This window comes from Orbicella franksi, chromosome 8 (genome assembly GCF_964199315.1).
Source record: "Orbicella franksi chromosome 8, jaOrbFran1.1, whole genome shotgun sequence".
Lineage (NCBI taxonomy): Eukaryota > Metazoa > Cnidaria > Anthozoa > Scleractinia > Merulinidae > Orbicella > Orbicella franksi.
In genome coordinates, this window is record NC_138152.1 from 26,463,661 (window position 1) to 26,477,243 (window position 13,583).

Here is a 13,583-nt window from a genome sequence, read left to right on the forward strand (position 1 = left end):
TAATTATACTATACTGCCTATGTTTATTCTCCGTCATAAAAATGGAGAATCCTCAATGTGATACATAATGAAGCTAAGATCAGTTGAATTTACATAACAGAGCGCCGAGGGATGGCGAGATGCTGGGATGAAAACGTAAAAAGCCACTTACCTTTAACTGTAAACAGATGGGTGCGACTTTACCAGATAAACCCAACTTGGCAATGTCCCGTGCTCCTTTTTATTTGTTCGTTACAGATATGCTAAATTTATTGCATTATATGTTTTTCAAAATAATCATCACTGTAATATTTAGTCAAGTTTAGACAGATCAATTCAACTGCTCATTGCTTTGAATTTCAACGTACTATCACAAGTGACCTCGACTTATTTGCTGTGGAGATGATCATCTCATTTTCAAGATCCTTTGGTGCAACGAAAAAGAACTGTTTTCGTCTATCAACACGACAAAGGAGCAAAGTAAACCAGTTGAATTTAATCATATCTCACAGAGATGACAGTGCTTCCAGCCCGGATGACAATCTCGCAATCCAGCCAAAATGAGCGCATGTTGACCTAACAAAAGAGTTCGTGTTGTCACGCTTCAAGTCTGATTGTTGAATGATACTTTCACAACAAGGGACCTTAATGGACTGGGAACTGTGCTACTAAAGGACTTTACAAGTGTTTTACATTTGGAAGAACTTGAATGTGAATCAGTGCGAATTCCAACAGCCGAGATGAACTGAGGACTTATAGAGTTACTGTTCGTTTATTGTGTACAGTTGAAAGAAGATTCAGTTTGCAGATGCATCTTAATTGTAGTCTTTTACTTGTAGGCTCTTTATTCTCCCACAAATAGTATACCATAACCTCAGAAATAGTATAGGGTAACTTCAGAAATAGTATAGTATAACCTCAGAAATAGTGTAGTATAGCCTTAGAATAGTATGTTATATGGCCTCAGAAATCTTATATTATTGCAAAGATTTTGTATCGCGTTACTCAGATCGGAGCGGAGAGCTTTTGAGGACCACACCCATTTTTAACGCCTGCAACTTGAAAGCATTGAAGAAATTGACTGCAAAGTTGAAACGTTTTCCTAAAATTTATCTGGAAACAATTTGGCATTTCATGTGATTGGTCAAGAAACTTGATGTTCTTTTTCTTATTGTCAAGTGGCAATCGTTTTTTACGGGCATGCTTTTGAAATTGTGAATTTTGCAGTGTTGAATCAAAAATTGCCCCGGATTAAATTCTACATTCCTTTTATTACTTTAGCCTTCTCTATCGGTTTAGAATATTTTTTAACCCTCGTTGGAGATCTTCCAACGTTTGTAAAATCATGAAATTCAAGATGGCGGATACAAGAGAGCTGCTGTTTAGAATTAATGGCTTTACTTCACGTGATATGAGATGGTCATTCTATGTTATGGTCCTTAAAGGAAATATTTTTCATCGTCATTTCATTTGCAAAGCTTCCATTCTCTAAGAGTTACAGGGGTATGGCCTCAAAAAGCTCTCCTTCTCCGTCCGTGAAGAGCAAACAAAAGGCCAGTAAAAATAAGATTAACGTGGATATGTTTACGGGAACTCCTCACGGAATTGATCGGAGAAATAAATTAGGGCAGGTTAATTGTTTGCCGTACTAATGGATGAAATTGTATCGAATATAATCTTCAGCCGTTAAATTTTAAACTGTTCGGTCAGTCTGTCGAAGAATAGCTCATATGAAGTGTTTGTTATCGCAGATATGCCCACGTTAATAATACTTAAAGGAATTTGAAGCTGCCATGCGTGATAAGTAAGAAATCGAGTGCACTTTTGTGCATGGATTATTTAGGTGTGATAAGTCGTAATTGTAGTTAAATGAAGACCTTTGGCAGATAAATGTTATTAAATTAAATAAGCTTGTGACCGTTTAAAAGTAGTATTCTCTTTCTAAAGCAAGCACGTGGAGTTGATGTTGCGCTTACAAGGGCGGGCGGAGATGGGCGGAAGGGGAAGGGGAGGGGGGGGGGGTAGTGAAGAAATCAAGCTCTACGCCATGTATATCAACAATTTATTTGTCGCGCATACTTTTCGGGCATCTTGCAATCACGTTACTCTTGATCAACTGAGGCTGAAGTTTAAAGCAGTTAATCCTACATATGATGCCACGAAGCTCATCCCTTTCAAGTTATTTTTAGACATGGTATCCAGTTCTCCCGTGGACAGAGTTACCACGCACGTTGCGCGGATGTTCTCGTGAACGATAACAATTTGAGTAAAACTGCGAAGGCTGTGCACGTGAGTAGAATCCTCGTCACAGGAATTGGCTCTTTCTAGACCGTTCTGGGGGGGGGGGGGGTACTCCGTCAGGAATCAAACCGTTGACGATGACTTCGACAGTGCTTATCCTAGCAGTATGCAGGACGCCTGTCACATCATGAACTCAGTTCAATACCTAGCGTCTCTTGAGTTCTCCTAGCTCAGCGAGTAGAGCGCTCGCCTGGTGTTCGGGAGGTCATGGGTTCGAGTCCTGTCGGGAACTCATATGTTTTCTTTGGCCCACGCTCGTGTCACGTTGATCAATTCACCTTTCACATTTCATTGTCGAGTTTAAAAACTCACCATCTTTATTCACTTTTCAACGTGTATTCAAGGTTACAGATGTACTTTAATTTAATCCCGTAGAGTAATATACTTATCAGTTTAGAAGCAAGAAATTGGTTCGTAAGCTTTAGCTGGGCGTGAGATCAAAGTCGCCGATGTCGTAGGAGTGAAAGGCTCGAATCTACGTTCCTCTCCGAGAAGGAACATGCCTTTCGGGGGAGGAGCGCGGGCTCGTTTCCCGAACAGCGTTCGGCAGCCAATCGAGACCCAACCGACACCGACTATATCAGGAGAATCGTTCCGCCATTCTTGCGTTTTTGGGTGTCTAGAAAACCCGAATAGCGAATAGCGAATAATCGCGAATAGCGCATAGTCCCGAATAGTGTGAATAGTCTCGAATAGTGCGAATAGTGGCGAACAGTCGCGAAAAGTGGCGAATAGTGATGAATAGTCGTCAATAGTCACCGCTTTAGATCTAATATCCTGCGTTAATTAATTATCCAAATAAGCAACAGATTTCAGTGAATTTCAGTTATTACCTTTTCTTCTCCGAACTCAGGCTAAGGCTGTCCATCGCCGTCGGCGGCCGACATTAAGAAAACAGAAAACACAAGGATAACCTAATAAAGATGCATTTACGGTTTTGCAGGGGTTAAAACAGAAGAAATTACGTTTAGAAACACGTTTTGTCCTGAAGCTTCCTGATATGTGTCTGTGCTTTTCAGCGGGAAAATCCCATCCTACGTTGCTATGAGGCAGTGACTGCGAGATACTGGGTGCCTCTATTCGCCATTATTCGCCACTTTCGCCACTATACGAGACTGTTCGCACTATTCGTACCGTGATTCGCTATTCGCTATTCGGGTTTTCCAGAGACCCCGCGTTTTCAGTGTACAAGCAGATCTAGACCAAATCAAAGATCAAGAGTAGTACTTATTTGTTATTTTTTTGTGTGTCTCTGAAAAGGAAAGAAAAAAGAGCAAAAGAAGAAAAAAACAAAAACAAAAAACAAAAACAAAAACAAAAACAAAAACAAAAACAAAAACAAAAACAAAAACAAAAACAAAAACAAAAACAAAAACAAAAACAGAAACATGATCATGAAGCAAACGAAAGAAAACCAAGATATCGAGGACACCTCAAGTGAGTTTACATAACATAGGGAGCTATCAAGGCTCGGCTACTAAGCGAATATTTTCCCAGCAAGTTCTTCCTCTTTCCAGGGGAAGCGATGGCCGATAGGTTCGTAAGTTGTAGTAAGCAGTACCCATCCGTTCCATCCGGACAAGTTTAAGACTTCTGTAATTATGACTGTAGTAAGAAAAGGATTTTGCATTGTGTCCCTCTGTTTCTGTTCAATTATTTCCCCGAACGAACCAGCGAAAGGACCACCAAAACAAGTTTACTTTTTGTCATATCGAACCCTAAAATGCCTTGATATCGATCGTTAACACTGGGAAAGAATTATATTTCCAATCAACATTTTACGAGATGTGTGTTGACTATTTCTCGTCATAGTTTTATTCCTTTGGCATTCTTTACTCGTCGAATAGTTAAGGCCAGATGTTTCTCTTTGATTATTTGTTTTATTGTAGTAGAAAACTATATTAGTTCGTCTGCTGTCTTGTTTTGCAGAGAGAAGGTTCCACGTGTCCCCGAAACTCTCCTCAAAAAGAGGAAGAGTCTAGAACAGTTGAAGGCCGCCAGGGCTGAAGCACAGCTCGCGCAAAAAAAGGTTGGTCGACTCGCTTTATTTAATGGAAGCATAAAGTGAAGTTGCTAGAAAAGTCATAATTTTCAAACAGTTGTTTGGCCTTCGACGCAGTTACCTTTGATCGCAGGAGCCACTTTGTTTAAAAGAATATTTATATTATTTCGAATTGGGTTTCGCAAGTATTGAAGGTACCGATGGGCCATGCCCAGAGGTGCAATCCAGAGATTTAAAATGCTAGAACGCTGCACTAGGGTTTTTAACTCCAACTTTCGAACCACTCCGTACAGTGTAATAAACAGTGAGTACGACATAAAAGTAAGCTTACTGCTCATTAGCTTTCAGTTGAATGGTGGCGTGCTGGGATTTCATGGACTGACTTGGAAGTTAGAACGTCTTTATAAAGCAGCGTGAACAGTACCACATAAAGTACTGCCAAATAGCTTTCTTTTGAATGGTCACATACTAGGGTTTTTTCCACAGACTTGAAAGATGAAACCACCTTTTACAGCATAATAAACATTGCTGCATGAAAGTATTATGAATAAATATATTGTAAGCTTCATGGCCACAGTGACACTCTGATGCCTATATCATTACTGTAGTTTTGAAAATGCAGCATAAAGCTCCTCTTTTATCTATAATTTAAGGTACGAAGAGAGAAGCGCAAGGAAATCTTTAAAAGAGCTGAAAAATATGTGAAGGAATATCGTCAGCAAGAGAAAGATGAGATCAGAATGAAGCGTATGGGACGGAAACATGCAAACTTCTATGTCCCAGCTGAAGCTAAGCTTGCTTTTGTTATTCGTATCAGAGGGTATGTAGAGTTTTAATATCATGGCCAGGTTGTTCAAAGCCAGATTAAACTAACCCAGGATAAGTGAGAATTTTGATTTGAGTTTTGTGACTTTTTGGTGAGGTTTTCTGTTTATATTGTTTGTCGTTCTGTTTAGAGTTTGAATAATCTCAAACTACACAAAACGCAAGCAGTGAAAGACATTTTTATAACAGAAAAAAATATTACTTTGGTTAACCTTAAATCGTAGGTTAGTGTTAACTGGCTTTCGAACAACTCAACCTAGTGTGGTGATAACAAGTGTTTTTTTTGTAGAAATGTTTCTAATACAGTCATGGTTTTATCACTATTTCTTTGGTAAAAACACTATCGATCAACAATACCACAAGATTTGTACATGTAGATTTGTTAATATGAAGAGTTATCAATTGTTACATGCTGTAGTCCATGTTTTAAGCAAAGAAAGGCATAAGTAATTCTTTTTTACTTCTTTGCTATCTTATTTCTATAGTTTATATGTAATTGTATTTTTTATGTACAACACTGTAACAGCGTGAACAAGTCAAGTTCTGTGACATAGTAATAAATGTCACTTGGTCCAACGTGACACCCAGTGGGTTGGCCCTCACTGGCTCTGTCTTAATGGCTTTTAGGAGCTGAGTGTCTTAGAGGCACATCACCCATGATGTCTGTTCCTTGCCATGTCGTTGGAGATCAAAACTGCCCCCAGTGTCTCACTGTGTGAGCACTGGTTTGGTGTGGTGCTTTGTATATTCCTTGTGCTTCCCAGAGTCACTCGATGACCATGACTGGGGGGATAAACCATACAATGAACAATCCCATTTGTGCATTTTTTGTGATTTATTTCATGGGCTATGACTCTAACTGTATGCTAAGAGTCAAGCAATCATTATTGTGTTTATTTGTTTGCTTTTTGTTTGTTTCTAGTATCAATGGTGTGAGTCCAAAGGTGCGAAAGATTCTTCAATTGTTTCGCTTGCTGCAGATCCACAATGGTGTGTTCATTAAGCTGAATAAGGCCACGATCAACATGTTACGAATTGTGCAGCCTTATGTTGCATATGGGTGAGTAGAACTTGTTTGATACTGATGCAGTCAACCTGTAATTTTGTTTGGAATCTAAACTTTTGTGTTTCTCAATTAGAGTAAGCAAGGTATTAGGTACTAAACTAAGCAGAATTTAAAACTTCATTACATGCAAGTTTCAAATTGTTATCAGCTATATCTGTAAGCTTTATGTGTGCCCAGGGTTTGTACGGGTCCTGGAAAACCTGGAAAGTCCTGGATTTTATTGTGGTATTTTCCAGGACTGGAAAATCCCTGAAAAAGACTTATGGTCCTGGAAAGATTTGGTAATCTGTTTAACTCAAGTAAAAAAAAATATGATGTGTATGGCAGACAGTAAGGAGAATTAACATTGAGATCTTGGGCGTGAAAGGGTTAATGTGAATTTTGAGTTCTGGAAAAATCACTCTGAGTCCTGGAGAAGTTCTGGAAAAGTCCTGGAAATCTTTTTCTGAAAAAAGGTATGAACCCTGGCCCATTCCAACGTGACACCCAGTGGGTTGGCCCTCACTGGCTCTGTCCTAATGGCGTTTAGGAGCTGAGTGTCCTAGAGACACATCATCCATGATGTCTGTTCCTTGCCATGTCGTTGGAGATCAAAACTGCCCCCAGTGTCTCACTGTGTGAGCACTGGTTTGGTGTGGTGCTTTGTATATTCCTTGTGCTTCCCAGAGTCACTCTGTGACCATGACTGGGGGGATAAACCATACAATGAACATTCTGTTTTGGTTTTTCAACAAAGAGATTTTTATTGTACATGTATAAATTACCTTGTGGTAAGTGTGCTTTTGTTATGCACCACCTTGTTGACTGTCACTTGGATGAACTGAGGGCATGAACTCTTGTTAACTACACACACCAAAGGATTGCAGTTAGAGACTTCCAATTTCAGATAATTTTTCTGTGCCTTTCAATTACACACAAGCATGGAAGTTCAAAACAAGGCCATGGAAAACCTTGGAAAAAAGAAATAAACCAAATCAAAATCTACTAATTACAGTTTCTACAGCGTACAATCGTGACCTTTTGAATCTGCTGCAATGAACATCTGTTTCCTGAAATGACCCTAAGATTATCGACAGCAGTGAAAACACAACCTTTGTTTGTTATTGAAAGGTGCAGTAAGCCAATAAGCAAAAACCATTTTACCTTGCAAGCGTAATGTGTACTTGATCATGTTCCTTCAGCCAAATACACAGCTGTGAGAGAACCAGTCAAAGCCATTAATATTCAACAGAGCACAAGTCAACAAACGTCAAGTTAGCTGTGAAAAAACAACAACAACAACAACAACAAAAAAACAACCAATCAAGCAAACAAAAAGATGGCTCTTATTTTGTAGCCAATCAGAGCATGTGCTGAACCCAGTCTTGCACCACTTCTGTATTATAGGTAATAGCTTGTTTTTCTTTTTAGGTACCCAAATCTGAAGAGTGTGCGGGAGTTGATCTACAAGCGTGGCTATGGCAAGGTCAACAAGCAGCGCATTGCCATCACTGACAACTCCATCATTGAACAACAGCTGGGCAAGCATGGTATCATCTGCATTGAGGATCTCATTCATGAGATCTACTCAGTGGGTGAGCACTTTAAGGAAGCTAACAACTTCCTGTGGCCCATGAAGCTCAGTTCTCCAAGGGGTGGCTTCCGCAAGATTACCACACACTTTGTTGAGGGCGGAGATCATGGAAACCGAGAGGACAAGATTAATCAGCTTATTCGCAAAATGAACTAAAACCTTGTATAGAATGAAGTGCAATAAACTGACACTGTTTCCTTCACTGTTGTTGAGTAAGTTGATACCATTTATATTATCCCGGGGTTGGGGGGGAGGGGAGGCTGACTCCCTTACATGTGCTTTATAGGTATGTGCAGCCCCAAAGGGTATGGTTTTTCAGCCATTTTGGTCATAAATAGGGTATGGGTTTTGCTCTGTAGCCTTGATATGGGTATGTTTTTAAGAAGAAGCCACTTTTTCATCATTATTGAAAAGAAAATCAACAAAATCCTTTCATAAATTATGTTTATGGTAGTTCAACATTGGTCTGAACTAGGGAACTAACTACAACACAAGTCTGAAACAAGGTTTTGATTCAAGGGTCAGGTCATAAATAGGTTTTCAAATTTTTGGTCAGGTCATAAATAGGGTAGGGAATGTTGAAGATTTTAGTCAAATAGGGTAAGGGTTTCAGGAAGCAGGCCTCACATCCCTCCCAATTTTTCTGGGAGTTTTTTCCCCCCTCCCCCCCCCTCCCCTCACCGTGCTATTATCCTAGTCTGTCTGGCAGCAAACTGTACTCCTTTATCTCGGTCTTGTGGACAAAGTCATTGCAAAGGAGAATAATTATGCTAAATGAATGTACTGCTTTATTGCACGTCAGAGAGAATGAGGGCAGGGGGTGGGGAGAAGTGGGTATTTAGAGTACTCCTCTCTGGACTGACTACAGCCTGCTACTCTATAGTACACATCTCAGCCTAATATTTTTTGCCACTGGAGCTGGTCAAATGTAGTTGTATCTTTTCTAAAAGAGACCATACTGACGCCCGTGCAACTCTCTCGGGGCTCGCAGACTCTCCGTTCGCAAGATAAAATAAATAAATAAAAATATCTTAAAAACAAACAACAAAAGCAGCAGGAACCAAATATTATTGCAGGTTATATAACCAAAGAAACATATGAGCTCTTTTTTAATCCCTGAATTTGGTAGCGTTTTACATTGATTGTACTTATAAAACTAAATGTGTCATTCTCGAAATTCTCATCACAACATGCCATTGCGACGCGAGGAGAAACCATTTCTTGATCACAATTACTGGCCAAATGGCCCACATGTACATGTGGTCAGCGGTACGGAAACCAACATGGCGGACCAGGAGGACGGAGTTCGTTGTTGTGCATATGGGAGGCTATGATAGATGTATCAGCGCTATACATAATGGCTCAAGTGAGAATACCTGGTCCCGGTGTTCTCCTTAAATCAAAGTAAGTTTGTTTGCCTCGTGAAAGTGTCAGACCATTAGGAAATCTGTCTGTTGAAACCGCCGATTCCGCTTGCACGTGTTTCATGAACTTAAGACTGACATATAGCTTATGATTTACCACGGAAGACCTTAGAAAGTCGATGCTCTTTTCTTGTTAGCTTTGACATTGCGTCGAAAATTGATGCGTTCTACACTGGAGGCAAAGTTGAGGTAAGCTTAATTGTGAGACCTTTTCAACTTTATCCGACTACAGCTGTACATGCATGTAGCTATTCACGGAACAAACTTTAATATAAGCTTAGCTTTAATAAGCTTAAGCCCGTCATTCTATTTTATATCGATCCACATTCTTTCTCCCACATTGCCCTTTTTGACGGGGTAAGTACAGATTCAACCGTAAGGAAACAGATCAAATTGTCAATACGATGCCCCCCCCCCCCCCCCGAAATATCCCGAGATTTCTTCACCCCCGTGAGATTAAAATGCCAACTTTCTACCAAACCCCTCGAAAATATTCAAAACATCAAACAATCTCATTCCCAGAGGTTATAATCTTTTTGGTAACCACCAACAAATTGACCCATCTCTGAGAGTAAAATTTTGCAAGGTAATTGATGAATCAGCAGTTTAGTCAGGTAGCTTTATGCATGTTCAGAAATAGTTATTGAACATGAAGGCATGTGTAACAGAAGCAATCTTTTCTCTTTCGGGTTTCTGTTTTCATGCAGGGCAGCTTGCATTCTTCATCGCTGATCAATGAAAAAATTAAAAAGAAAGAGCAACCCTCTCAAAAGTGTTCAGGGATATTCCCCCTCTGTGCATCTTTAAAACACGTTTTAAAACACACCAAAGTTGATCACTTTTTCATATCAGCTACTGTACATAATGTAGCATGCATATAATCGCACATTTGACTGATGTGCATATGATCTTGTGCGCACTGGTTTTGAAATTAATAGTGCTTTTAGTGGACAGGTTAACAACTGTTTGCTGCTCTGTTGTCTTTTTAGTTTTCATCTGATGAAGATCACTTGTTCTGTACCTGTAATGACAAGATTCAGGTTGTTCAAATTCAGACGGGCAAGGTTGTTCAGACATTACAGGAGGTAAACTTTATTCAATGTAAGGTACATTTGTACCACATGATGATGGTACGTGTATTTTTTATAATTCTAGAAAACATTTTCTGTGTTTTCTCTAATTATAAAAAATGCATGTACATGTATGTAAAGAAAGTGAACGTAAAATATATATTTAGTGTTGAAATTCCAGCTTTTGAAAGCCATTATAATTACAGTAACGTTATGTTCTAGTTTCAATTTGCATTGTCAATATATCTACTGAAATCAGTTTTCACTGTCCATGTAACATTTATGGGATACTGTTGATACCTTACTGCAGTGGGTTTCATTCTTTCTTGGATTTAATATACACTGAAATTTTCTGGTTTTAAGGAAGGTGATGTTGTAAGCTGCTTTGCTTCAAGTCCTGATGACAAGGTACAGTATGAAACCGTTAAACGCATTAAAGGAGCTCAGTAATGGTATTTTGAGTTATTTTGGCCACCCACAAAATTACCTTTTTTATTGAAGAAAGTTACCTGAAAATGATTATAGTTTACTAACTAAAGATGGAAAATCACCAAAAGGATGACAGCAAATGCTAAAGGAACAAGGATGGTTGAGGATGGAGAAGATTAAAATGGATTACAAATGAAAAACTTGAAAAACGTAATTGGGCTAATTACTTTTTAAGATGCACAAACTGTGACATAGCTTCTTTAAGTGAATTACATGTAACTTGCACACAACACCTCAACAAGGAAGAATCCATGTTCAGTGCCCTCTGTGGGGGCTAATACCTGTATACATGTAAATTATGACAAGAAGTGTATTAAATTGTGACTAAAGTTTAGCAGAACTGAATCCCAGAATTGAAGCTCAAACCTGAAAACCATGTCCAATTTTTTTTTTAAATATTTTAAAAAAGACTGAGGAGAGATACTATGGGGTAGTACAGATCTCTTATGAGGACCCTGGTTACATTTTTTTTTTTTTTTGCAACTCCTAAAAAGTCCTTTCTGATATCTCTCACCTCAAAAGTAATCACAAAGTTTCTTACCGCAAAAGTCATCAGATTGCAAATTTCAAATGCCCAAATTAAAGGCCTTTGCAAATGTTTGCTTCATTTCCAAGCTTTTTGAGTGCATTGCTGGACATGTGCTGTACACTGTGTATCTGTTATTAAATCAAAATTTGGATTTCTGTTGCCGTAACTTTTATTATAAATAAGGAATAAAACCCAAACACATCATGATTATTGTACATATAAAATTGAAAGGAAATCCTTGTTTAGCATAATGCTAACAACCTGAGGATAATTTGTAATGCCTCACATGTAGATTGTAGTCGCATAGTCAATGAAGAATGACAATTAAAGTTAAATTTTTATTACCAAGCCTTTATCAATAAATTATTATTATTAGTTCTTTTCTTTCTGAAATAATTATAGCTCAAGACAGTAATAAGGAGTTAGATATTCATGTAATTTTTTTACATGTACATGTATTTTCAGTTTTGTGTCACAGCCAGCAGAAGCTTGTTATTAAGACAATGGAACTGGAGGACTGGGGACCAAATAAGAACCTGGAAAGTAAGACTACATGAAGTTTAACTCTATTATACACCATGCCATAGAAAACAGCCAATCAGAATACAGGAAGGCTGTTGTATATTCGACAGTATTACATCCAACCTTCCCATCATGCACCGGTGCACATGTGTTGAATTGATCGTGTTGGCCACTGTATTTTCTATCACTGTAACATGGTATGAAATAGTTATGCAACGCTAGTGCTCTATTGTGGTGTACAGTGTACCTACACATATCTTATTTGACGTTTTCGTGTGTAGTATTGTTGTATGTTAATTTTTTACGAGTTGTGCCATATTTTGACGAGCCCATACATGTAGGTCGAGTCAAAATACAAACCACAAGTAAAAATATAAAGGGATACTTCACACCAAAACATCTAATAAGAGATTTATTATCCAACTGCTGTAATCAATAAATTTATCAGTGAAAGAGGAGAGTGTGACAGTTTTGTGTGCGTGCACCGACCTCTCCGGCAAACAGGTTTGCTGATGTACAAATAACTGTCAGTACAATATCGCTCTATATTTGTGCTGTTATTTGGACAGTATTCGCTGCAGTTGCAAAATAAATACCTGTACATACTCACTATACCCAGACTCGTGTGTATACATGTACCAAGAAAAATCAAGTGACTTGTGGAATATTCCATGGTATATTACCACTTGAAAGTGTTGCATAACTAGTACCTCGTCCTTATTACTGTAGTTCCGTAAAATATCCATACTTCCCCCACAGAAGTGATTGGAATTTCCTGGGGGATGGGGGGTTCTGTAAGACCAAAAAATTTAAAGAAATATATGAAGCGTAATTGGAATTTCCAGAAGGGTGGGGAGGGGGGTCTTAGGAAAAAAAAATCCCTTCTTTGGGGGAGGTTTGGATATTTTTTGTAACCACAGAATAACATTTTTATATTAGAAATAATAAGTGCCCAAATAATAATGCCCACTTGCAAAAGAAACGAAGCCAATGAAAAGACTACCACTACGTGTAATCGAAAAAGTCATACTATTACATCTAATAATAATATTTATTAAATAAAATTATATACCAGATGTAGCATCATCTAAATAGGCGATATCTGAGTTACCTTGTGCCTCTGTTTCAAAACATGTCCTCATGCAAAACCTCTCATCTGAAAATGTGTTAGATTGCAAGCATAAAAGTGAACCTGTAGCTGGTTTAGTGGGAGCACGTTTTCATATGGATTGAATGGTTTCGTATGAAGTCTTGTTTTGACACAGAGGCAAACAACAGCTTGGAAATGGCCTATTTTCACTCATTAGATTATATTTACAAGGGTTATTGACCAGGCATGAGGTCAAATATGGTTGGATATTTAAGGCCAGTTGATCTATTTTTGCCTGCTTATGGATATGACATGTTTATCTTGCCATCTTGCTTACCCACAATCTCCCACATGCAGTACTCAATACATGTTCAGCATTTTAATACTGGTTTATCTGAGAACCTGTGGGCCAAATAATACATTTACTAACAAAGAAAACTTCTTTCAAGACAATTTGAGTATACAATAGGTATATAATTTATTAACCTATGTTGTTTTCATTGGTTTCTTTTTTCCTCCTGTAGGCTGTCCATAGAGCGCCAATAGTTTCCATGGTTTTTGACTCAACATCAACACTTTTGGCAACAGGTAAAAAGTACTGTAAATATCATGTATGCAAAAGTATTGTGATTATCTCATAGGTTGGCTTACAAGAAAGACTTGTAATTAACACTTAATGACTGGTCCGGAGGGGAACAGTGAATTTTGTTTCC

At 38.4% G+C, this 13,583-nt stretch overlaps 3 protein-coding genes and 2 non-coding genes across 5 annotated transcripts in view; 4 read left to right on the forward strand and 1 right to left on the reverse strand.

The window, feature by feature from the left end:
- The window catches only part of LOC145494566 (BTB and MATH domain-containing protein 38-like), a 153,179-nt gene that overhangs the window by 103,069 nt on the left and 36,527 nt on the right, over positions 1-13,583 (reverse strand). The gene's annotated exons all lie outside the window — the stretch shown is intronic.
- Positions 3,789-7,948, forward strand: LOC145494571 (large ribosomal subunit protein uL30-like). The gene is made up of 5 exons (XM_081474070.1): positions 3,789-3,816; positions 4,210-4,309; positions 4,936-5,102; positions 6,030-6,167; positions 7,584-7,948. The coding sequence occupies exons 1-5, from the start codon at positions 3,806-3,808 to the stop codon at positions 7,900-7,902; spliced, it is 735 nt and encodes a 244-aa protein (XP_081330196.1). The 5' UTR covers positions 3,789-3,805; the 3' UTR covers positions 7,903-7,948.
- Positions 5,680-5,920, forward strand: LOC145496293 (small nucleolar RNA SNORA73 family). The gene has a single exon (XR_014050539.1). It is a non-coding gene; the product is annotated as a small nucleolar RNA SNORA73 family (small nucleolar RNA).
- Positions 6,648-6,888, forward strand: LOC145496292 (small nucleolar RNA SNORA73 family). The gene has a single exon (XR_014050538.1). It is a non-coding gene; the product is annotated as a small nucleolar RNA SNORA73 family (small nucleolar RNA).
- LOC145494558 (transducin beta-like protein 3) overlaps positions 8,040-13,583 on the forward strand; it is a 26,128-nt gene continuing 20,584 nt past the window's right edge. The window contains exons 1-6 of the mRNA XM_081474055.1: positions 8,040-9,150; positions 9,308-9,359; positions 10,160-10,255; positions 10,604-10,648; positions 11,724-11,801; positions 13,395-13,458. Coding sequence (XP_081330181.1) covers positions 9,077-9,150; positions 9,308-9,359; positions 10,160-10,255; positions 10,604-10,648; positions 11,724-11,801; positions 13,395-13,458 — 409 coding nt within the window. The 5' untranslated portion in view covers positions 8,040-9,076. The remainder of the gene's footprint in view (positions 9,151-9,307; positions 9,360-10,159; positions 10,256-10,603; positions 10,649-11,723; positions 11,802-13,394; positions 13,459-13,583) is intronic.

What these genes read in the sequence shown, in the direction of transcription:
- LOC145494571 (XM_081474070.1), top strand. An exon ending in CACAGCTCGCGCAAAAAAAG is followed by an intron (nt 4,310 to 4,935) that starts GTTGGTCGACTC and finishes CTATAATTTAAG; the next exon opens with GTACGAAGAGAGAAGCGCAA. An exon ending in CAGCCTTATGTTGCATATGG is followed by an intron (nt 6,168 to 7,583) that starts GTGAGTAGAACT and finishes TTTTCTTTTTAG; the next exon opens with GTACCCAAATCTGAAGAGTG.